At 38.7% G+C, this 24,807-nt stretch overlaps 2 protein-coding genes across 2 annotated transcripts in view; one reads left to right on the top strand and one right to left on the bottom strand.

Annotated features, from left to right (window-relative positions):
* Positions 1-24,807, top strand: part of LOC146521164 (protein NLRC3-like) — a 482,659-nt gene that overhangs the window by 125,620 nt on the left and 332,232 nt on the right. The gene's annotated exons all lie outside the window — the stretch shown is intronic.
* On the bottom strand, positions 6,937-14,159 carry LOC146521185 (C-type mannose receptor 2-like). Its single transcript, XM_085148831.1, has 5 exons — positions 14,120-14,159; positions 9,047-9,550; positions 8,605-8,949; positions 8,410-8,498; positions 6,937-8,326 (listed from the first exon to the last, which is right to left on the bottom strand). Exons 1-5 carry the CDS (start codon positions 14,157-14,159, stop codon positions 8,201-8,203), a joined length of 1,104 nt encoding a protein of 367 aa, XP_085004957.1. The 3' UTR covers positions 6,937-8,200.

Raw genomic sequence — 24,807 nt, 5'->3', positions numbered from 1 at the left:
CACCAGCAATACATCAGGATGTGGTTAATATCAGTAATTTTTAGAACGAGGAGAAAAACAACTAGAAGCAGAAACATATTGATCCCCAATGAAGCAGCCAAAACATGAAGTTTGTTAGATTTATTATTACAAAATTAAACCTCCAAATTTTCAATAAATCAAAAATCTAAATGTGAAAAAATAAAGAACTTATTCATTTAAAATGAATGCAGGTATTGTGGTATCAGAAAATGCAGATTTTCTCTGTCCTCGTGTTAAATGTGTTAATAAATATCTCATTTAAAAAATTATCATGTAATCTGATTACCCAAATGACATCAGTTTATCTCATTATGATCATGGACTATATTTCAAATGTTTAAAATATTAAAATCACTGACCTGAGACCAGCAGGATGAGCAGTAAACAGGTTTCTTCCATTCTTGGCATCTGTACAACAGATATAGTCATCATGATTATTATTGTACCATAATTATTATCACCAATTTTAACATTCATTATCTCCAGTAAAACACGTTGTTCTTATAATAGGTTTCTTAGTATCAAGTTTGGTGCACATGTCTAAATTAATTATATGCAATACTGTTTGAATATTTAAAATCTATAATTTAGAGATCTTTAGTCTTGACACAATTGGACACCCAATACGTGTCTATTTCAAAATGTTTAAATCAGAGTAATAAATTAATAATGACTTACCTGACAACGTATCTTTTCATCTGCTGATTAAAGCTGATGTTCAAAGAGTTTTTTCCTTTGTTCTTCACACATATTTTACTGTCAAATAAGGCCACCTGAAGGGAGTGAGCTTTCTGCAGAATTTGGGTGTCCCTATTTGAAACACAAATACAAGTTTACTTTCTGACAACAGGATGAGACACTTTTCTGGGCCTGAGGACAGTGGATTTTATTTTATCTTTTTAATGTTGCTTCTGTTCTTTCTACAGGAATGTACAATGTAATAAATACATTCACCAACAATCAACTGACCAACAATGATCATGTGACCCTACCAATGTTTCCCTGAAACGAAAATGATAGGCCTCAGGGCTTAAAGAAACATGTGAAGGTGACCAAAAGGTGACTCTGTCTCATCATAATGCAAATCATTAGGAAAATCAAGTTATTTCCATTTGTTTCCTAGTAAACTAAGCTTGTACAAGTTCTAGGAACAGACAACATAGGTCAGGGGTGTCCAACTCCAGGCTTCGAGGGCTGGTGTCCTGCAGGTTTTAGATGTGTCCTTGATCCAACACTGATTCAAATGGTTAAATGACATCCTCAACATGCCTTGAAGTTCTCCATATGATTAAAGTTCAGCCTGATTAATATAAATGTCACTGACAGTTGTTAATATATTGGAAAACCAAAATACTTACAACAGCAGAAGTGCTGGTCCCGAGCCTCAAAGACAGTAAGAAGCAAGCAGAGGGAGAAAACACAGAACATTTTTTAGAAGCTGATTTGATCCTTAATGGCTGTGCAATCCTTATAACTTACAACACAGAAGGTCAATGTAGACCCCATACAACCAAATTAGACTAACACATACAGTGTTAAAAACACCATCTACTACTGTCTGAATGTGTGGTATTGGCATGGTCACTTTAGGCCTGAAGAGATATGTGTTTGAAAAAAGACCACCTAATTTAAATATAATCATTACATGCTTGTTAAAAGTTCCAATATATAAAGTTTCTAATAAGCAAAATGACCAGATCTAACATATGGCAGGGATTATATGTAACACAATGTTTCTTATGATTTAACTGTGGAAGTTAACTGAATTCTTTAGAAGGACAAACTGTATTACTTTATTCTCAAGTATAAGGCCAACCTAGACTTTAACCATTTAACAGGCCACTAATCTGGATTATAGCTTTCACAACAAAACTTGTTTAAACACATTTTTAAACAAAATAAATACTATTGTTATTATTATTATTTAAAACGTAATAAAACAGAAAAGTTGGTTAAATATAAAAGCAGTTTGCTTATGTTGTTAAAGAAAGGCTAGATTTGACATTAATAGATGCCACAGATCTTCAAAACCTGACACAAAGCATGAAAAAAATAGACATCTCCGAAAACGTTGGAGCATTTTTGCAAATATGTGATGTCTTGATAAATCGAACAAATGCTTGAACTTTACACAGCTACATTCTCGGCTGAAAATATCTTAAAAGTTTATTTTGTGACCCAGAAAAAGTAATATTTAAAGGTTTTTTAGCTGCGCTCCTCCGCCATTGCCGCGCTTACAAGTACACAGGTTCCGACAACCGCGGCCGACAAATGCGATCCTCCTTTTCCCCAAACTACCCTTTCTGGGTCACAAAATAACCTTTTAAGATATTTTCAGGCGAGAATGTAGCTGTGTAATGCTCAAATATCTACTTAATTTATCAAAATATCACATATTTGCAAAAGTGCTTCCACGTTTTCGGAGAGCTCTGTTATCCACCAGCGGGATAGCTGAGCGGGAGGTCAAGGCTTGATAGAGTCCGCGAGCACAGCTAACTCGTGGCGTATCGTTTTCAACTCCCCTATGGTCTTTTGCTACTCAGGTTAAACACGATATATATAGCTACTTAGTTATGGCTATAGATTGAAACTACACCCCACCCCTAACGGCTGCACCTCCCGAAGAATTTTGTCTGGGCTCTTATCTCACTTTTTTATTTCAAACAATCAACGGGAAATTTTACTGACATAGTTTTATGTAAGGTTTTTAAGGCTGTGGTTTTAATTTTTAAGTAACACGAGCCGAGCGGCAGCAGCACCGCTAGGCTAACACTAACTGGCTAGCAAGATTATAAACCTGGTGCTAAACTAAGAGAAGCTACAAAATCAGTTTGAATAAGAGTAAACATTTATTCACCAAGTCAGTGTATCAGGTAAATATCCACAGCAATGACAACAATAATATCTTGAGCTGACGCTTCTCCAGGTTTACTCACGAAAATGTTATTGGCAAGGTCTGAAACATTTAAGCCTAAACTAGGGCTGCACTTTCACCACATCACACAATGTGATAACAGCCCAAAACTTTGCTGATCCTAACTGTATACTGAAGATTGAGGCCTTTTTGTTAAATGTAAGTACCTTAAATCTATAACCAAGCAGTTTGAGTACATCAGGGTTGTATTGAGATACTTTATTAATCCCAGAGGAAACAATGAGGTCACAGTTGCTCCAAGGAAGTAAAAACAAACTAACACACTACACAAAACTGTGACAAAGTGGTAGGCTTGAACTTATTCACCACTTGTCCCTTAAAAATATTTCTAATTTATTTCATGTTATTTTACAGTTGGTTATAATGCTTTAGTCTAGACATTGCTGGTGTAACTTTGCTCTACATACCATCCTCAGTTTGTTTGTAGTAGCATCATATTACAGTTTACAGCCATGCATACGCTTTTAAAACAAATACTACTCAACCATCAGGTGATTTGAATTTTCTTCTGTTGACAGGTAAATTTATGGTACATTATGTTTGTTTCCTGCTTTGGCTACACACTCCTTTGTTTGTCCCTTTGTTCTAGGCCTAAATCCAAAACAGATGTGTGCGAGGGGCCGACCAAGCACTTCCTGTTTATATAAGGACATGATACAAGGCTCGCAAAATTTCAAAATCTCTGGTAGCCCTTCGGGCAGGCATTCTTCAGTTTTTGGTAGCCCAAAATAAATTTAAGTAGCCTGAATAAAAAAGAAAGCAATTTTTTTATGTTTTGCAAAATCAAAACAAAAATTAATCAAAAAAATTGTTAAAATAAAAATCACAACAACTGTATAAAAATTACAACCATCAACTCAAATACTTGGTTCTAATTGAACAGAAATTTCTATGAACTTGTAAGAACTGTGTAGAACATGAATCAGTCTGTGTCAGATCCTGAATCTGAAATTTCCACTGAAGTCACGGGTAAGAAGTAAGTGGAACCAAGATCTAGGCTATTTGCTTTTTGAAGTTTGCAAAGACTGCTAAATTTTGCCAGTGGTAGTTCACTCTTTGCAATATAGCACGCTGTTCTAAACAGATTTTTCATGAGTTCTTGTTGTGCTTGGTTTATTTTTAGTATGTGTTTTGCAATTGCTGTTTGTTCTGGGAAAGATACTGCTGACTGGGCAATAATGCATTTCTTGCATTTCTCATGGGTTCTGATAGGGTCTTTCTTAAAATTACTGGTCCCAGTAACAAAGGCGCTTGTCGACTCAGAAATCAAATCAAACTCACAACACACCTGGCAGAACATCGTGTTATTTAGCTCGTCATATTCCAGCCACAGAAATTCTTTTGTCCATGAAACCAAAAAAGCTGCGCTTTCTTTTTGCCTCATAGTCTGATTTGTCATAACTTTTCCGTTTTGTGGTAGGCTTTTCTTTGGCTGCCCCTTCTTCACCCTGACCTGTCTTATTTGGCTCAACAGAACTAAAATACCAGCGTAAATCCTGCTGCTTTTACACACGTACTTACATAACGGTCAGCGATTCTTTGCGCACTCAACCTCTCACATATTTAAGCTTGCTGCGAGAGATTTCACTTGTCGCGTTTGATTAGTAAGCTAATGAGTGATAAGACGAAGTCAGAGGAATTGGTGCGCAATTAATCGTCACTCACCAATCAGTGCTGCTGCTCTCTACACACCTTTCGCACGATCGCAAAATGAAAGTGAAAGCAAAACACAAGCGCAAATTCAAACGTGATTTCAATATGTCACATGTTGACAGTGGCTCATCGATGCCAATGACATAATTACTCAGCTACATTGGCGAAAGAATGCAAAAGCATAGACATATATTTTCCTTCCTACGATAGCCCGACGGGCAGGGCTGAGTTAGATTTTGGTTGCCCGACTGGAGAAATTGCTAGCCCGACGTCCCGGGGCTAGTGATTTTGTGAGCCGTGTGATATCTTCGATTGCATCCCTGGATACAACCAAATAAAGGGTTTTTCCTTTTGTGTAGTATTGTTTATTTTCCTTAAAGTAAGCTTTTGAGTTGTACTGTATGCAGTGTTTTACTTTTCAAACCATTTACCTATATTATTGAGTTTGTCAATTGGATGGTACCGGTCCGTGAGTCGTTTGGTACTGGGCCGCGAGAGTTGAGGCTCAGGTGTGAAAGTTATGGTTTTCAGGGTTTTTATCGGTTTTCAGCGTTATTTTGTACAGTTATTTTATATCATCAGGGACATTTATGACGCCCCCTCATGCATCATCACATGCATAAGTTTCAAAACCACAAATGTTCTGTTGACAACTTGTGACATAATAAAAAGAACATCATCTCCGTCTGCATGGCAGGTGCTTCCTGTCGCTGCCGGACGCCCGCTTATCGTCTGGAACATCAGCAGCAGTTCTGCAACAAACTGTTCTTTTGCAGGCACAATTTTGCAGTCACAAACAAAATATGATTAACCTCTCACCTATAAATGAGTTTATCTAGTGTGTGTGTGTCAACCTGAAATGCACTCAGTTTCACCTCTCACCTCACCAGCTAAACCTTGTAACCTTTCCACCAGACCAGAGGCTCATCGTTATGTGTAATAACCTAACTGAAACTATATCTGTAATATGTTGAATAAATGTTTTAATCAAGAACCTCTACTAAAAGCGTAATCAAAAGATATGAGTGAATAAAATACAATAATGAATAACCTGGTTATTCAAATAGCATCCTCCCAACAGCTCCTCAAAGTAACTCACACTTAGACTCTGCTTTAGTTTCACTTTCACAAGCACGCTCTGCAAAAGCCTGCGCTTCCTGTCTACTTTGGCACAGAGTGTAGTCCGAGTTAGGCCTTTCTTTTATAATGCAATGTAATCTACATATAAACATTTAAGATTATGAAAAGCATTCAAAAGCATTTAAGATTATAGATTTAACTCAACAGTTTAAAGTGGTTATAACTGCACCTGTAATAAAGGCTAATTGGGTGCCAATATGTTTAAACATCTGAATACAATATCAATGCTGTAGATTATGTTATTAATGTTATTAATGCAATGGTAATGATGATGACCTTGAACAATAGCAGTAAAATATTTCTCTGATCTCCACACTACCTAGATCACTTAAATTACACAACTGAAAGCATGAAAGCGTATGTGTATTGTTTGTGTATTTATACACAAGCATTCATATATATTAAAATAATTTTTTTAAATCTGGTTGTTGGTACTTGCTGGCTTGTGTAGCCACAAGGTAACAAAAGCTCAACACTGCCCCTAGCATCCTGAAGTACTTCTGTTGTCTTTTGTACGTGATTTGAAGTTTGTACGTGCTTTGTCTGTAGCGGCCACCGTAAATATACTTTTATTTATTCACTCCACATAAAATGTAATAAATAAATCATATAATACAAAAACCAACTATTCACATTTCAACTTTTAACTATTTAAATTTTCAGCTTTTTCCTTTTACAAATGTAAAGTGAAACAACACAAAACACTGCAAACCACAACACAATTAAACATAAATTATTATGTGAAAACAAAAAGAAGATGCACATTCTCTGTCATATGGACCTGCATGAATAAACTTTCTGAATCCTTTATCATCTGCAACTGAAAATAGTTGTGGATGATTACTATATCTTTCTAATGTGACGGTGTTGTCCCTGGTCTATTCCTGTGCTACTCAGGCTATGTCCACACGTACCCGGGTATTTTTGAAAACGCAGATTTTTCTATGCGCTTGCGCCTTTCGTCCACACGTAAACGGCGTTTTCGGTCACTGAAAACAGATTTTTAAAAACTCCGGCCAGGGTGGATATTTTTAAAAACTCAGTTTTGGAATTAACGTGTGGACGAGAAAAACAGAGAAAACAGAGAAAACGCAGCGTCAAAGGTGTGCGCATTTTTTGACGTCACACTGTGCGCTACGTTATTGTTTTAGTGAAATTAATTTCTACAATGGCGGACGAAGACAAATACTGTTACTGTTAATTTTACTCTCTGCAGTGTTTAAATGCTTACATATACACACACACAGTTACTGTCCCTCCACACATACGACTCGGTTCTGCTTCTATGCCCCATCTTTGTTTACTTTTTCCCACCCAGGCTTATTGCCTTCTGATTGGCCAACATTTCTACACGGATAGGAATATAGCGCCACCTGCTGCTTCGGCATGTTCCTAGCAGCGTTTTCCTTCATTTTTGGCTTTTATGTGTGGACGGGATTTTTTTTATAAATGAAAACGGAAAATCTTCGTTTTCAAAAATACCCGTGTACGTGTGGACGTAGCCTCAGTGTAACTACCGCCTCTCCCCCCTCTTCCAAGCGTAAAGCACAAGGCTCGCATGCTGAGTGAAGCGAAAAAAAAAGTGAGAGAGAGAGAAGGTAAGAGAAAGAAAAAAAAACCCACGGCTCGCGATAAGGAGCCGGCTCGCGTCGTTCACATCAAAGATCCAGCTCTAAGAGCCATTTCGTTTGCAACCGACCCATCACTAATAACAACATTATACAACTGTAATAAGTTATGTGTGTGATATTTATATTTGTGCTTTCCTCAGGAGAACAATCTCAAATAGATGAAGACCTGGTTAGCATGGTGATTGAGGACTCCCAGCCATTTAGCATTGTGGAGGACAAAGGATTTAAAAGATTTGTTAAATCATTAAATCCTAGCTATGTTCTCCCCACTAAAAAGGTTATAAAAGCAGTGAAAATTTAGTTTTTACAGAATAAAATGTGAACAGTCAGGACTGAGGCCTCAGTGTGTAGCTGTCCATACCTCAACGTTACAAAAGCACAACCACTGTCCACACCCCAACCACACCTCACCTCACAGTAAATGATCATTTCCATTTTAAGCATTTCCAAATAATCATTTTCCTGCCAGAATACATTACAGCCAATATCCTGATCAAATTTGAAATCAGGTAAGGTTTGGGGCTCTCATGGACCTATTTATGGCTGATATTTTTATGTTTATCAACCATCAAAGCAAAAGCAGAAGGACAGTGTCAAAGCTTTTAAAATAGACACTACAGAACAAAAAACAAGTGACTAGAGCCTATCAGGAAAACTAGTGAGTGGACCTCTGATTAAAGAATTTCTACCAAACTACAACTGCAGCTGAACAAATGAGCTGTTGGTGGAACTTTACACTCTGAAATATTGAAAGATTTAAAGGATGAGACAGCTCAGCACAGCATGTTATTAACTTCACACATGAAGTGGTTCAGTCTAGTCAGACTTCAGTTTTGCAGTCACCGTCCCCATCCTGCTTCTTTGACTGGTCGTCATGGTAACTCTGGACTTTCCTCCAACGAATTCTGAAGTCTGTCAGTCCTTTTGACAGCATGAGGCCTGACAGCTGGACAAAATGTGCAGATGATGAAAAACATGAAGCATAGTTTGAACTTGTGTCAAGTTTGTGTTTGTGACTGAACTGCTGACCTGCTGTGAAACCTGCTGCTGGATCTCTGTGCTGTGCATGTCTGCCTCTGACTGAAGCTTCATTTTCAGCACTGTTTGCTTTCTCCCTGCTAAAAATGAACCACATATAAAAACACAAACATTAGTGTTTTACATGATGACAGGATCTTACAGTGTTTGCATTCTAATATGTCTAATATGTTTGCATTGCCTCACCTCTGAAACAGAAAAAACTGACTCTCGATTCACAGGTGGAATCAGCCCATTTCCCTGACATTAAATACATTGCTGCACAGTACTGAACTGAATCATAATTATTAGGCTCAGAAGGCTCCCAGTTAGTGAATGTGGAGGTTGTGTTGTCAGACCAGAAGGCCCAGGGATCCCTGTAGAGACCAATCCACACATACTGAACCCCTGATCCATTCAAAGTGAGCGTGATGTTGGATTTCTCCTCTTTGCTTCTTATACTGGTCAGGTCTGTGTGGTATGTCCTGCAGTACGACTGAGCCGCTGACCAGGTTTGTTTCTCCATCACTAAGATGTAACTTGTACTACTGGCTGTGAAAGATTCAAAAAAAGGATGAATTTTAAAACACACACATTCTGAATCTCATAAAATTGTAGAGATAAGTAGGGCAACAATTTTTTTTCCTACCATTGTAACACAGGAAAGGGTAAGAATCTCCACAGGGTCTATCATTCATCTGTGTTTGTCCCTGAAGAGCCACACAGTATTCCTTTGCATTTACACAGTCTGGTTGGCCGTTAGCCCAGATCAAAAATTCATGTTTACTGCCAACATAAAAAAGTTTTCCCTCCATGGACCACTTCCAGCTGTAACGATCATCATAGAGCCCTATCCAAGCCCCAGCATCGATCCTTGGTGTCATTGAGAAAAGCAGTTGGTTGATGTTGCTGTTGTAGATGGTGACCAAGTCAGTGAAGTGTTCTCTGCAGTAACTCTGAGCTTCAGTCCAGGTCTTCAGCTGGTTCACAAAGTGGTATTCTCTGGAGTGGGGAGGAGGAGTGGAAAGTCCTCCTGAGAAAAATAAAACAAAGGTTTTTATTGCGGAAACTGTGCTCCTGGGTGAATCACTAAAAAAGACAAATTTACAAAAATAAAAATTACAACCATTTAAATAGTCAAAGTATATGGAGACTAACCAGAGGTGGGAAGTTACAAAGTAACTTACAAACATAAAAGACAGCCCTGTGCTGTGTCTATCACCAGGGCTTACCCCACACTGTCACCAAATCGCTTGCTCATACGGGGTCATGTGATTATTGGGTTTTTGTCTGTATGCATTATTGTAGGGTCTACTTTACAATATAAAGCACACTGACAACAGAAAATAGAGCATTTTTAATTCTCTTCTCTGCTTTGTGTTGTGCTACCTAGCCAGAAACATTTCTTTCAACCTTACCCCCTCACCCACCATGTGGGTTCATGTGTGTGTGTGTATGCGTGCACCTGTCCCGATAACAACTCGCTCATGTGAGTTCTAGGTTCACTTGAGTTCATATGGTTTTAATTTAATCAAACAATTATGTTTTAATTAAACTTTAATTGGACTCTCACCAACCAGTTATACACACATATGCCTCTGCAGCTTCTCTAACATCTGATTGGTTGCCGTGCAGTCAAAACAGGTTGATCCTAGATAATTGATTGCTTGTGTGGACTTGGGGCAGCCAGGTATCCCAGAATGCATTTCAAATCACAGGTAGCAATGGTGGTGGCATAAGTTTTAAAGTACCCTGTTGTCTGTCACCAACTACACTTTTAATAGTGTTTTAGCCGCGAATGTACCCATATGGAAAAGAAATAGTAAAAACTTATATGATTTACTCATGAAAGTGGCCACTTTCTCATTACTTTCATATATTCTTTTAGTAAGTATCCAAAACATACAAGTTTCATTATATAATTTTTCAGGGGATCTTATATCTGTTTTTACTCTTGTATGCTTTTCATACAAGTTTCACACAAGACAGATAGAAACTTTATAAGATTTATATACATCTTTTCCATATGGGTAGTGGCGTAATCTTCACATGTCTGGTCAGGTTGTCAACATAGAACATGTTTGCAAAAGTGCTCCGATGTTTTCAGAGATGTCACTATCTCCGCTAACAGTCAGCTGACAGAGTGTACCGAGCTCACAGCCCCGGTGTTCCAGCTTAACAGTTTGGTTTTTTTTATACTTTAACCAGTTTGTTTACATATTCCACTCTTGTTCCACATGTTGCATTCGCAGATCCTTATTTCACCGAACGATCGTCTCTTTCCGACTCGTCTTGTGTCTCTGTGTTTCTGTGACATAAAAAACGAGAAGAAAACTAATACTGCTCATGAATGAGACTAAAGGCAGGAAGGTGTCTTTAAAACTAAACATGTTATTTCCACAGTGTCAGCTGTTTAATTCACAGCTGCTTATGCAGTAACCATGGTAACCACGGACTCTGTGTGTGTATTCATTTGGTAAATTATTTTTAAAAAAAGAAAAGTTATTATACTTGATTCTAATCTGCTGCTGAGTCTCTCACGCTGATGAAAATGCAGATAACACAGATCACGAACACCTGTTCAACCAATCAATTTCATTCCACTTTGACCTGTGACAAACTGACGCGTTCATCTCTGTTACAACGTCTCTGGAATAGTTGACAGTAATAGGGAAGATTTTCATTAAAATAATATTGGTGTGACCCGTGAATTCATAGATGACTGTTAGATTAGTTTGATGCTGCCAACACTTTCATGTGACCCAGCTGTGAAACTCAGAGCGCTGAAGATATCGTGGATATGCTGAGCTCACTCCGTGGTGTACAGGGCCGTTTACCCTCAAGATTATTATTCACAATAAAAATATTAGCCGAACATCATGAAGTCCGTATGTGTTTCATAGTGTCGAACAACCTTTGTACAGTTAAACCTAGCAGTTACTACCTGACGGAAACACCAACGTTATTTCTTTTAATAACGTTTATGCATGTATAAAGAGGTCACGCTGATTATTAAACAAAAATACCTTCTAAAAGAAATGGCCATCAGGCCAAAGCAATGGTTTCATTGGTTTTGACTCGATCAGCGGTAACCCCGCCTCCTGAGTTCGATGGGAGAGGCTGACAAACGACTCAGGGACCCGAGGCCCGGGGGTTGGGGACCACTGGTCTAAACTGTGGTTCCCAAACTTAAACTTTTTTTTGCTAGGCCCCCCTTTGTTTTACAAGAAAAATGTTCGTATTCATATTCAGGGATGCTTCATCTCCTGCTTTGCATTTGTGTGGGTGCTGCTAGCACTTGGACACTGCTAGCATAATCTGTCAATTATGCTAGCAGTGTCCAAGTGTTTTTTTTCCTTTTCATACCGCGCCCCCCCCTGCAATGGCTCTGTGCCCCCCTAGGGGGCGGGCCCCACACTTTGGGAAGCTCTGGACTAAACCAATCAGAGATGGTCAGGGGTGGGACTGCGCTTTGTGTTTACATCTTTTTTGCGTTAGATTCTGATGCTGCAGGTTTTGTCTCTCTCCAACCAAAATTCACTGAACAAGCAGGAAAAGAAGATCCAAACTACGCTTCACATTTGATAAACATCGTCATTAATTCCCTCTTACTTTTGCTGTTTTGCTTCCACCATGATAAAATCACACTTCATGCACAGCTCTCTCTCTGTGTACTTTAAGAACAGTTTCCTATCTCTGTTTTTTGAATTATTCGCTTGCTTATTACCCAGCAGTTTACCGTTGTTTACAGTGCTATCGGCCACTGTCTTTCTTCTTTTTTTTTTACTTAAATGACCTCGGATAAGAAAGCCTGATTTCTGCTGCTCAATACTGAAGAAATGTAAACTTTTTAAAATTATGCAAAATTGCAAAAAGCTTGGCTGTCTCTAATTAAACCTCTGTAACTTTGCTCTGCTTCACTTCAGCAGCATGGTAATGTTCATATATTGATTCATGGTTTTCTTCAGTTTTTGATCTACTGCAGAATATTTTTAAGGTTATCTGCTATAAAAAGCCAGGCCAGGAAAATCTCCTTCATGTTTTTCTGTGTTTTATCCTCAGTTACTTTGACACACAGGAAACTGCTGTGATGCTCACACCTCTGATGAAGTTTCACAAGTGTCAGTATTGATAAATGATCAGAATTATAATATTTCTGACTGTCTGAGGCAAAATTGAACCGGAATCGAATGGATTACAGAAATCAGTGATGATACCCAGCCCTAGTGAGTAGCCTAAGCCCAACAGAAGTGGCTGTAGCTGTGGGTAATAAGAAAAGATGAAAAGAACTATTGATTACTTTTTTTGTTAAGGTCTGATCCATCTGAAATTCATAGCCAGTGCTCTGACACGGAGCCATCAACCTCTGAACGTTGAAAAAGCACAGTAAAGCCAGAAAACATTATATGCAGCAACAAATGCACTGCTCAAATGTCCTTTCTCCACCCTGCTTTTCAGCGGCAGGCACCAGCAAACCGGTCGTCAGAGGAGGCTGATGTGATGAGTAAGTTTAAGTTTAACATTGTCTACAATATTGCCAAAAAGTGCCAAAGCACTCTGGTGATGGTCAGAGGGGCCGATGGCGTGATATGGCAGCCTCGCTTCTGTCAGTCTGCTCCAGGGCAGCTGTGGCTACAACTGTAGCTGCCTCCAGCAGTGTGTGAATGTGAGAGTGAATGAATAGTAGAACTGTACTGTACTGCTTTTGAGGTTCTCGTGCTATATAAATGCAATCCATTATTATTATTATTATTATTATTATTATTATTATTATTATTATTATTATTAAAGCACAAGCACTTTTTAAGTAACTTCTCTTTCTTGTAGATCTGTGCTCCAAATAAAGATCTTTGTGTTGACAAGATTGTTAGTTAATCATTTACAAATTAATATTGTCTGTATGGACAACAATTTTCCCCCGCAAAAAAGTGAACACATAAAACTGCGGCGTTAAGCAATGCGTTTGAAAAATTTGGGTGCACTAAACTTTTGTGCTGGTGCGCCTAAGAAAAGAAGTTAGATGCACCAGTGCAACTGTGGCAAAAAGTTCGTCTAGAGCCCTGAGAGATCTTAATTACTTTGTTGTTCATGTTCCATTATTTTTTCCCCTTAATAATAAAGATCTTCCTTTTAGAAACTGCATTTTGTGTTTACTTGTGCTATCTTTGTCTAAAATTTAAATTAGTTTGATGATGTGAAACACATAAGTGTGATAAACATAAAAATAGAAAATCGGAGAGAACGCAAACAATATTTTATACCACTGTAAGATCCAGTCTATTTTGGCATCTTGATACAACATCGTGATAAAACTCTCCTCTTTAATCTGGGCTTAGGACCAGCACCAGCAATACATCAGGATGTGGTTAATATCCGTAACTTTTAGAATGAGGAGAAAAACAACTAGAAGCAGAAACATATTGATCCCCAATGAAGCAGCCAAAACATGAAGTTTGTTAGATTTATTATTACAAAATTAAACCCCCAAATTTTTAATAAATCAAAAATCTAAATGTGAAAAAATAAAGAACTTATTCATTTAAAATGAATGCAGGTATTGTGGTATCAGAAAATGCAGATTTTCTCTGTCCTCGTGTTAAATGTGTTAATAAATATCTCATTTAAAAAATTATCATGTAATCTGATTACCCAAATGACATCAGTTTATCTCATTATGATCATGGACTATATTTCAAATGTTTAAAATATTAAAATCACTGACCTGAGAGCAGCAGGATGAGCAGTAAACAGGTTTCTTCCATTCTTGGCATCTGTACAACAGATATAGTCATCATGATTATTATTGTACCATAATTATTATCACCAATTTTAACATTCATTATCTCCAGTAAAACACGTTGTTCTTATAATAGGTTTCTTAGTATCAAGTTTGGTGCAGATGTCTAAATTAATTATATGCAATACTGTTTGAATATTTAAAATCTATAATTTAGAGATCTTTAGTCTTGACACAATTGGACACCCAATACGTGTCTATTTCAAAATGTTTAAATCAGAGTAATAAATTAATAATGACGTACCTGACAACGTATCTTTTCATCTGCTGATTAAAGCTGATGTTCAAAGAGTTTTTTCCTTTGTTCTTCACACATATTTTACTGTCAAATAAGGCCACCTGAAGGGAGTGAGCTTTCTGCAGAATTTGGGTGTCCCTATTTGAAACACAAATACAAGTTTACTTTCTGACAACAGGATGAGACACTTTTCTGGGCCTGAGGACAGTGGATTTTATTTTATCTTTTTAATGTTGCTTCTGTTCTTTCTACAGGAATGTACAATGTAATAAATACATTCACCAACAATCAACTGACCAACAATGATCATGTGACCCTACCAATGTTGCCCTAAAACGAAAAATGATAGGCCTCAGGGCTTAAAGAAACATGTGAAGGTGACCAAAAGGTGACTCTGTCTCATCATAATGCAAATCATTAGGAAAATCAAGTTATTTCCATTTGTTTCCTAGTAAACTAAGCTTGTACAAGTTCTAGGAACAGACAACATAGGTCAGGGGTGTCCAACTCCAGGCCTCGAGGGCTGGTGTCCTGCAGGTTTTAGATGTGTCCTTGATCCAACACTGATTTAAATGGTTAAATGACATCCTCAACATGCCTTGAAGTTCTCCATATGATTAAAGTTCAGCCTGATTAATATAAATGTCACTGACAGTTGCTAATATATTGGAAAACCAAAATACTTACAACAGCAGAAGTGCTGGTCCCGAGCCTCAAAGACAGTAAGAAGCAAGCAGAGGGAGAAAACACAGAACATTTTTTAGAAGCTGATTTGATCCTTAATGGCTGTGCAATCCTTAAAACTTACAACACAGAAGGTCAATGTAGACCCCATACAACCAAATTAGACTAACACATACAGTGTTAAAAACACCATCTACTACTGTCTGAATGTGTGGTATCGGCACGGTCACTTTAGGCCTGAAGAGATATGTGTTTGAAAAAGACCACCTAATTTAAATATAATCATTACATGCTTGTTAAAAGTTAACTTCCAATATATAAAGTTTCTAATAAGCAAAATGACCAGATCTAACATATGGCAGGGAATTATATGTAACACAATGTTTCTTATGATTTAACTGTGGAAGTTAACTGAATTCTTTAGAAGGACAAACTGTATTACTTTATTCTCAAGTATAAGGCCAAACCTAGACTTTAACCATTTAACAGGCCACTAATCTGGATTATAGCTTTCACAACAAAACTTGTTTTTAAAACACATTTTTTAACAAATAAATACTATTGTTATTATTATTATTTAAAATGTAATAAAACAGAAAGTTGGTTAAATATAAAAGCAGTTTGCTTATGTTGTTAAAGAAAGGCTAGATTTGACATTAATAGATGCCACAGATGTTCAAACCTGACACAAAGCATGAAAAAATAGACATCTCCGAAAACGTTGGAGCATTTTTGCAAATATGTGATGTCTTGATAAATCGACACAAATGCTTGAACTTTACACAGCTACATTCTCGGCTGAAAATATCTTAAAAGTTTATTTTGTGACCCAGAAAAAGTAATATTTAAAGGTTTTTTAGCTGCGCTCCTCCGCCATTGCCGCGCTTACAAGTACACAGGTTCCGACAACCGCGGCCGACAAATGCGATCCTCCTTTTCCCCAAACTACCCTTTCTGGTCACAAAATAACCTTTTAAGATATTTTCAGGCGAGAATGTAGCTGTTGTAATGCTCAAATATCTACTTAATTTATCAAAATATCACATATTTGCAAAAGTGCTTCCACGTTTTCGGAGAGCTCTGTTATCCACCAGCGGGATAGCTGAGCGGGAGGTCAAGGCTTGATAGAGTCCGCGAGCACAGCTAACTCGTGGCGTATCGTTTTCAACCCCCCTACGGTCTTTTGCTACTCAGGTTAAACACGATATATATAGCTACTTCGTTATGGCTATGGATTGAAACTACACCCCACCCTAACGGCTGCACCTCCCGAAGAATTTTGTCTGGGCTCTTATCTCACTTTTTTATTTCAAACAATCAACAGAAAATTTCACTGACATAGTTTATGTAAGGTTTTTAAGGCTGTGGTGTGTTGCGAAATCAGTTCACCCCGGGTTCTTTTATTCGTCGAAACTTCCAGAGACGGCACCGGAACTCAGTAGTCATTTTCACAAAACTTTTATTCATCTTTAATCATCTTCATTTTAAGCATGCACTTCTAGCACTAGAATTACTGAGCCTTTTTTTCCCTGGTGCAGTCCCTACTACTAGATTTACTAGCCTGTGCAAATTCCCCCCAACCCTAACACCTCTTGGCACCCCGCTGAGATTTTCACAGGTCTTCAGCTCCATTGTTCTCCTGCTTTTGTTGTGCAAAGACACCCTCCCCCCAACCCCCAACCATGAGAGATTCAGGTCTTTCATTCCCTGCAAGGCTACTTTCCTTCCTTACCTGCAGCGTACAATACACCATGTTAGTTCTTGTCAATCCTTGTCACTACATTGCATGCCTGTCCATAAACACATATACACAGAGTTGTACATATATTTATATAGCCACACCTTACATAATATGCATAAAGTCTAGTTATACGCACCACACACACATCTATATCTATATCTATATATGTGTGTGTGTGTATATATATATATACATATATATATATACAGTGGGGCAAAAAGTATTTAGTCAGCCACCGATTGTGCAAGTTCCCCCACTTAAAATGATGACAGAGGTCAGTAATTTGCACCAGAGGTACACTTCAACTGTGAGAGACAGAATGTGAAAAAAAAAATACATGAATTCACATGGTAGGATTTGTAAAGAATTTATTCGTAAATCAGGGTGGAAAATAAGTATTTGGTCAATAACAAAAATACAACTCAATACTTTGTAACATAACCTTTGTTGGCAATAACAGAGGTCAAACGTTTACTATAGGTCTTTACCAGGTTTGCACACACAGTAGCTGGTATTTTGGCCCATTCCTCCATGCAACATCTTCTCAAGAGCAGTGATGTTTTGGGGCTGTCGCCGAGCAACACGGACTTTCAACTCCCGCCACAGATTTTCTATGGGGTTGAGGTCTGGAGACTGGCTAGGCCACTCCAGACTTTCAAATGCTTCTTACGGAGCCACTCCTTTGTGCCCGGGCGGTGTGTTTTGATCATTGTCATGTTGGAAGACCCAGCCTCGTTTCATCTTCAAAGTTCTCACTGATGGAAGGAGGTTTTGGCTCAAAATCTCACGATACTTGGCCCCATTCATTCTGTCCTTAACACGGATCAGTCGTCCCTGTCCCCTTGGCAGAAAACAGCCCCATAGCATGATGTTTCCACCCCCATGCTTCACAGTAGGTATGGTGTTCTTGGGATGCAACTCAGTATTCTTCTTCCTCCAAACACGACGAGTTTAGTTTATACCAAAAAGTTCTACTTTGGTTTCATCTGACCACATGACATTCTCCAATCCTCTGCTGTATCATCCATGTGCTCTCTGGCAAACTTCAGACGGGCCTGGACATGCACTGGCTTCAGCAGCGGAACACGTCTGGCACTGCGGGATTTGATTCCTGCCGTTGTAGTGTGTTACTGATGGTGACCTTTGTTACTTTGGTCCCAGCTCTCTGCAGGTCATTTCACCAGGTCCCCCCGTGTGGTTCTGGATCTTTGCTCACCGTTCTCATGATCATTTTGACCCCCACGGGATGAGATCTTGCGTGGAGCCCCCAGATCGAGGGAGATTATCAGTGGTCTTGTATGTCTTCCATTTTCTGATGATTGCTCCCACAGTTGATTTTTTCACACCAAGCTGCTTGCCTATTGTAGATTCACTCTTCCCAGTCTGGTGCAGGTCTACAATTCTTTTCCTGGTGTCCTTCGAAAGCTCTTTGGTCTTGGCCATGGCGGAGTTTGGAGTCTGACTGGTTGAGGCTGTGGACAGGTGTCTTTATACAGATGATGAGGTCAAACAGGTGCCATTCATACAGGTAACGAGTGGGGGACAGAAAAGCTTCTTACAGAAGACGTTACAGGTCTGTGAGAGCCAGGGATTTTCCTTGTTTGAGGTGACCAAATACTTATTTTCCACCCTGATTTACGAATAAATTCTTTACAAATCCTACCATGTGAATTCATGGATTTTTTTTTTCACATTCTGTCTCTCACAGTTGAAGTGTACCTCTGGTGCAAATTACTGACCTCTGTCATCATTTTAAGTGGGGGAACTTGCACAATCGGTGGCTGACTAAATACTTTTTTGCCCCACTGTATATGACTAGCAATCCACAATGGCACCAACAGGACACATGATTGCTCTTACAAACAGGATTGAAATGAAATGCCATCAGTTCATGAACTGACAAATTCCAGTCCGGCTCTGTTCTGCGGGCTTGATGTACCATGCACTCTCTGATGGTCTGCAGCATTCCCAGGTCTAACAGGCAAATGGTAAATGTTAAATGGACTGGTTCTTATATAGCGCTTTTCTACTCTGTCCGAGCACTCAAAGCGCTTTATACAGCTAATTCATTCACCCAATCACACCCATTCACACAAGCACTTCTAAGTTTAAGTGCTGAGTATCTAACATTCGTACACATTCACACTCCGATGGATGCATCGGAGAGCAACATGGGGTTAGTATCTTGCCCAAGGATATTTGGCATGCAGACTGGAGCAGACTGGGGATCGAACCACCGACCTTCTGGTTAGGCTGATCCGCTCTGCCACCTGAGCTACAGCCACCCAAAGGAAGCTTTGGAGCACACTTGTAATCTTACGTTGTCAGAAGATAAACAAATAGAGAATGGTAAATTTACATGAACCTCACTCTAAATGGGTTTATATAAATATCATATGTAATATGGCAATGAGGTGTGAATGTGTGTCTTTTATATTTGCAGGTCAGTCAATGTGTGGGATATTTTGTATAGATACGGCAGGCATTTCTGAAAGTTTGGCCTGACTTAGATCTGAGCAACTCTGAGTAAACAAATGCAAATGTGCCAGGCCTCAAGGATAATGGGTGGTTTGCACAACAAAAGCTGGAGGAGAAACGAGCTGACGACCTGTGAAAATCTCAGCAGGGGTGATTAACACCTCGGGACTTGCACCAGAAAATAAAAAAGCCAGTAATTCTAGGTGGTTTTGGATTTAGGGAAGTTACGCAAATTTGCGCAGGTTAGTAAACCTAGTGCTAGAAGGGAAGACGAGGCCGGTGTGTCCCTCTGCGAAAATCTTCACCCCTTTGTTAGTTACAGCCAGCTTTATAGAGGCATCCCCATCATAAAACCCCCCTACGGTGTGCTGCAAACTCTATGTCTGTGTCTATGTGAGTGCTCGTGTGGACTGTGTACGCATACCTGTATGCATGTGTGTGCACGTGAGTGAGTGTGCGTGACAGTTAAAACACTGTGGGTGTAGGTGACTCCTGTTGAGAATAGATTCCTTAATGTAGATCAGAGTTAAAGAGAATGTAGTTTGTGATTGCTTGCAACATTATAATATTGTGGTAATGAGTGTAAGGATACAAAATAGAAAATAGGCCTTGGATGGGAACAAAGAACTGAGGTACAGGGCAGAAGGACAATCAACCCCCACCCCCAGGGCATGAAACAAGAGTTACTCAGGGTGAGGGGCAGACAAAGGGCAAACGGACACTACCTTAAAAGGAGGTGGGGGTCAGGGTGTCAGCACCCTTGGCCACTGTACTAGTGTATTTCCATTGTGGGGGGGTTTACTGTAGGGGGAGGAGACCAGAGGTTATAACTGTAACTGTTGTGTGGAGTTCTTTGGATCAGCCTTTAGCATAGGACTGCATAGGAATGCAGTGTGCTGATCTCCAGATGCATCTGTAAGAATAATGGGTGATAAAAGGATTGTGTAAAACATGGAAACATCTCAGAGTGATCTCTACCAGGACCAAAAGAATCGCAGAGACCGGCGTTGTCTCGACACTCCCTAGAGGTCATAAAACCCATCTCCCTTCCAGACCACAGTTATCCAGTTACAAATGTTGAGACCTTTCACAGTTCAAATGGGGCAGGGGTCTCCTACAATCTACTCCTAAGTCCATGACAGTCAGGCCTTTATCACATTGAGGGCAGTGTCAGTGTCTCTACAATAATTCTACGTTCTATGTTAACACATTTCTAAACTCTAAAATAAGCTAAACATTTCTACAAGTGTTAATTTTTAAGTAACACGAGCCCAGTGGCAGCAGCACCGCTAGGCTAACACTAACTAGCTAGCAAGATTATAAACCTGGTGCTAAACTAAGAGAAGCTACAAAATCAGTTATTAAAAACATAAACAATAAACATTTATTCACCAAGTCAGTGTATCAGGTAAATATCCACAGCAATGACAACAATAATATCTTGAGCTGACGCTTCTCCAGGTTTACTCACGAAAATTTTATTGGCAAGGTCTGAAACATTTAAGCCTAAACTAGGGCTGCACTTTCACCACATCACACAATGTGATAACAGCCCAAAACCTTGCTGATCCTAACTGTATACTGAAGATTGAGGCCTTTTTGTTAAATGTAAGTACCTTAAATCTATAACCAAGCAGTTTGAGTACATCAGGGTTGTATTGAGATACTTTATTAATCCCAGAGGAAACGATGAGGTCACAGTTGCTCCAAGGCAGTAAAAACAAACTAACACACTACATAAAACTGTGACAAAGTGGTAGGCTTGAACTTATTCACCACTTGTCCCTTAAAAATATTTCTAATTTATTTCATGTTATTTTACAGTTGGTTATAATGCTTTAGTTTAGACATTGCTGGTGTAACTTTGCTCTACATACCATCCTCAGTTTGTTTGTAGTAGCATCATATTACAGTTTACAGCCATGCATACGCTTTTAAAACAAATACTACTCAACCATCAGGTGATTTGAATTTTCTTCTGTTGACAGGTAAATTTATGGTACATTATGTTTGTTTCTTGCTTTGGCTACACACTCCTTTGTTTGTCCCTTTGTTCTAGGCCTAAATCCAAAACAGATGTGTGCGAGGGGCTGACCAAGCACTTCCTGTTTATATAAGGACATGATACAAGGCTCGCAAAATTTCAAAATCTCTGGTAGCCCTTCGGGCAGGCATTCTTCAGTTTTTGGTAGCCCAAAATAAATTTAAGTAGCCCGAATAAAAAAGAAAGCAATTTTTTTATGTTTTGTTTCCATTACAATATTATACATTAAAGTATAATATTGTAATGGAAACAAAAATTAATCAAAAAATTGTTAAAATAAAAATCACAACAACTGTATAAAAATTACAACCATCAACTCAAATACTTGGTTCTAATTGAACAGAAATTTCTATGAACTTGTAAGAACTGTGTAGAACATGAATCAGTCTGTGTCAGATCCTGAATCTGAAATTTCCACTGAAGTCACGGGTAAGAAGTAAGTGGAACCAAGATCTAGGCTATTTGCTTTTTGAAGTTTGCAAAGACTGCTAAATTTTGCCAGTGGTAGTTCACTCTTTGCAATATAGCACGCTGTTCTAAACAGATTTTTCATGAGTTCTTGTTGTGCTTGGTTTATTTTCAGTATGTGTTTTGCAATTGCTGTTTGTTCTGGGAAAGATACTGCTGACTGGGCAATAATGCATTTCTTGCATTTCTCATGGGTTCTGATGGGGTCTTTCTTAAAATTACTGGTCCCAGTAACAAAGGCGATTGTCGACTCAGAAATCAAATGAAACTCACAACACACCTGTCAGAACATCGTGTTATTTAGCTCGTCATATTCCAGCCACAGAAATTCTTTTGTCCATGAAACCAAAAAAGCTGCGCTTTCTTTTTGCCTCATAGTCTGATTTGTCATAACTTTTCCGTTTTGTGGTAGGCTTTTCTTTGGCTGCCCCTTCTTCACCCTGACCTGTCTTATTTGGCTCAGCAGAACTAAAATACCAGCGTAAATCCTGCTGCTTTTACACACGTACTTACATAATGGTCAGCGATTCTTTGCGCACTCAACCTCTCACATATTTAAGCTTGCTGCGAGAGATTTCACTTGTCGCGTTTGATTAGTAAGCTAATGAGTGATAAGACGAAGTCAGAGGAATTGGTGCGCAATTAATCATCACTCACCAATCAGTGCTGCTGCTCTCTACACACCTTTCGCACATCGCAAAATGAAAGTGAAAGCAAAACACAAGTGCAAATTCAAACGCGATTTCAATATGTCACATGTTGACAGTGGCTCATCGATGCCAATGACATAATTACTCAGCTTCATTGGCGAAAGAATGCAAAAGCATAGACATATATTTTCCTTCTTACGATAGCCCGACGGGCAGGGCTGAGTTAGATTTTGGTAGCCTGACTGGAGAAATCGCTAGCCTGACGTCCCGGGGCTAGCGATTTTGTGAGCCGTGTGATATCTTCGATTGCATCCCTGGATACAACCAAATGAAGGGTTTTTCCTTTTGTGTAGTATTTTTATTTTCTTTAAAGTAAGCTTTTGAGTTGTACTGTATGCAGTGTTTTTACCTATATTATTGAGTTTGTCAATTGGATGGTACCGGTCCGTGAGTCGTTTGGTACTGGGCCGCGAGAGTTGAGGCTCAGGTGTGAAAGTTATGGTTTTCAGGGTTTTATCGGTTTTCAGCGTTATTTTGTTATCGTTTTTATCATTAACTCGGTTTTCCTGGGTCTTTTCACGTGTGTTATCAATAAATTTTTCGGTACCGGTACTACTTTTATTTTGTTGTATTTATCCGCGACACCTTAACGGCCGGTCCGTGAAAATATTGTCGGGCATTCAGGAAGTGGTTCAAACTTTGCCGCGAGCTATGACAGCAATATAAACCCCTCTTGTGGAGCAAGACCAGGTGAGCCATCAAATGCCAGATAATACAGCATGCTGTAATGTTACTAAATGATATAACAATTAGTGATGGGATTTCCGGCTCTTTTTAGACAACCGGCTCTTTCGGCTCCGAACCGGCTCTTCAGGTTGTTTTGTTGTTTAATTAATTTATTATTAACAATATAAAATTATGCACAAAAGGAATTACTAATGTAAAAAAAAAGTGGTTTTATTTATATATGTTTATATATAAATATATGCAGTGGCCCCTAGAGACAAAACACGTACAAACTCCAAAACACATTTCTAGCATGAACTGAACTTCCAAAAACAGGGCTACTGTTAAGGGTTCAAATATTGAGAGGGATATAGGAGGAATTCCAAAATAACAACACTGATGGCTGGGTGGAGTCAAACGATGATTTTAATGAACACACGTGTGGGAGATGAACACTGTACGCAGACAGCATCGATCTCACTCGAACAATACACTAACAGTTTTATATCATCAGGGACATTTATGACGCCCCTCATGCATCATCACATGCATAAGTTTCAAAACCACAAATGTTCTGTTGACAACATGTGACACAATAAAAAGAACATCATCTGTCTGCACGGCAGGTGCTTCCTGTCGCTGCCGGACGCCCGCTTATCGTCTGGAACATCAGCAGCAGTTCTGCAACAAACTGTTCTTTTGCAGGCACAATTTTGTAGTCACAAACAAAATATGATTAACCTCTCACCTATAAATGAGTCTATCTAGTGTGTGTGTGTCAACCTGAAATGCACTCAGTTTCACCTCTCACCTCACCAGCTAAACCTTGTAACCTTTCCACCAGACCAGAGGCTCATCGTTATGTGTAATAACCTAACTGAAACTATATCTGTAATATGTTGAATAAATGTTTTAATCAAGAACCTCTACTAAAAGCGTAATCAAAAGATATGAGTGAATAAAATACAATAATGAATAACCTGGTTATTCAAATAGCATCCTCCCAACAGCTCCTCAAAGTAACTCACACTTAGACTCTGCTTTAGTTTCACTTTCACAAGCACGCTCTGCAAAAGCCTGCGCTTCCTGTCTACTTTGGCACAGAGTGTAGTCCGAGTTAGGCCTTTCTTTTATAATGCAATGTAATCTACATATAAACATTTAAGATTATGAAAAGCATTCAAAAGCATTTAAGATTATAGATTTAACTCAACAGTTTAAAGTGGTTATAACTGCACCTGTAATAAAGGCTAATTGGGTGCCAATATGTTTAAACATCTGAATACAATATCAATGCTGTAGATTATGTTATTAATGTTATTAATGCAATGGTAATGATGATGACCATGAACAATAGCAGTAAAATATTTCTCTGATCTCCACACTACCTAGATCACTTAAATTACACAACTGAAAGCATGAAAGCGTATGTGTATTGTTTGTGTATTTATACACAAGCATTCATATATAGTCAAATATTTTTTTAAATCTGGTTGTTGGTACTTGCTGGCTTGTGTAGCCACTAGGTAACAAAGCTCAACACTGCCCCTAGCATCCTGAAGTACTTCTGTTGTCTTTTGTACG

Source organism: Neolamprologus multifasciatus, chromosome 3 (assembly GCF_963576455.1).
Source record: "Neolamprologus multifasciatus chromosome 3, fNeoMul1.2, whole genome shotgun sequence".
In the NCBI taxonomy this organism is placed as follows: Eukaryota; Metazoa; Chordata; class Actinopteri; order Cichliformes; family Cichlidae; genus Neolamprologus; species Neolamprologus multifasciatus.
Note: the sequence above shows the minus strand (reverse complement) of the source record. Positions and strands in the feature narration are given on the sequence as shown.

Bases quoted from the DNA above. Each gene is read 5' to 3' on its own strand.
- LOC146521185 (XM_085148831.1), bottom strand. From the start codon at position 14,159: ATGGAAGAAACCTGTTTACTGCTCATCCTGCTGCTCTCAG. The intron at 9,551-14,119 runs GTCAGTGATTTT...ACCTCTGGTTAG, and splicing joins GCTCATCCTGCTGCTCTCAG to TCTCCATATACTTTGACTAT. The intron at 8,499-8,604 runs GTGAGGCAATGC...GTTCATTTTTAG, and splicing joins CAGTTTTTTCTGTTTCAGAG to CAGGGAGAAAGCAAACAGTG.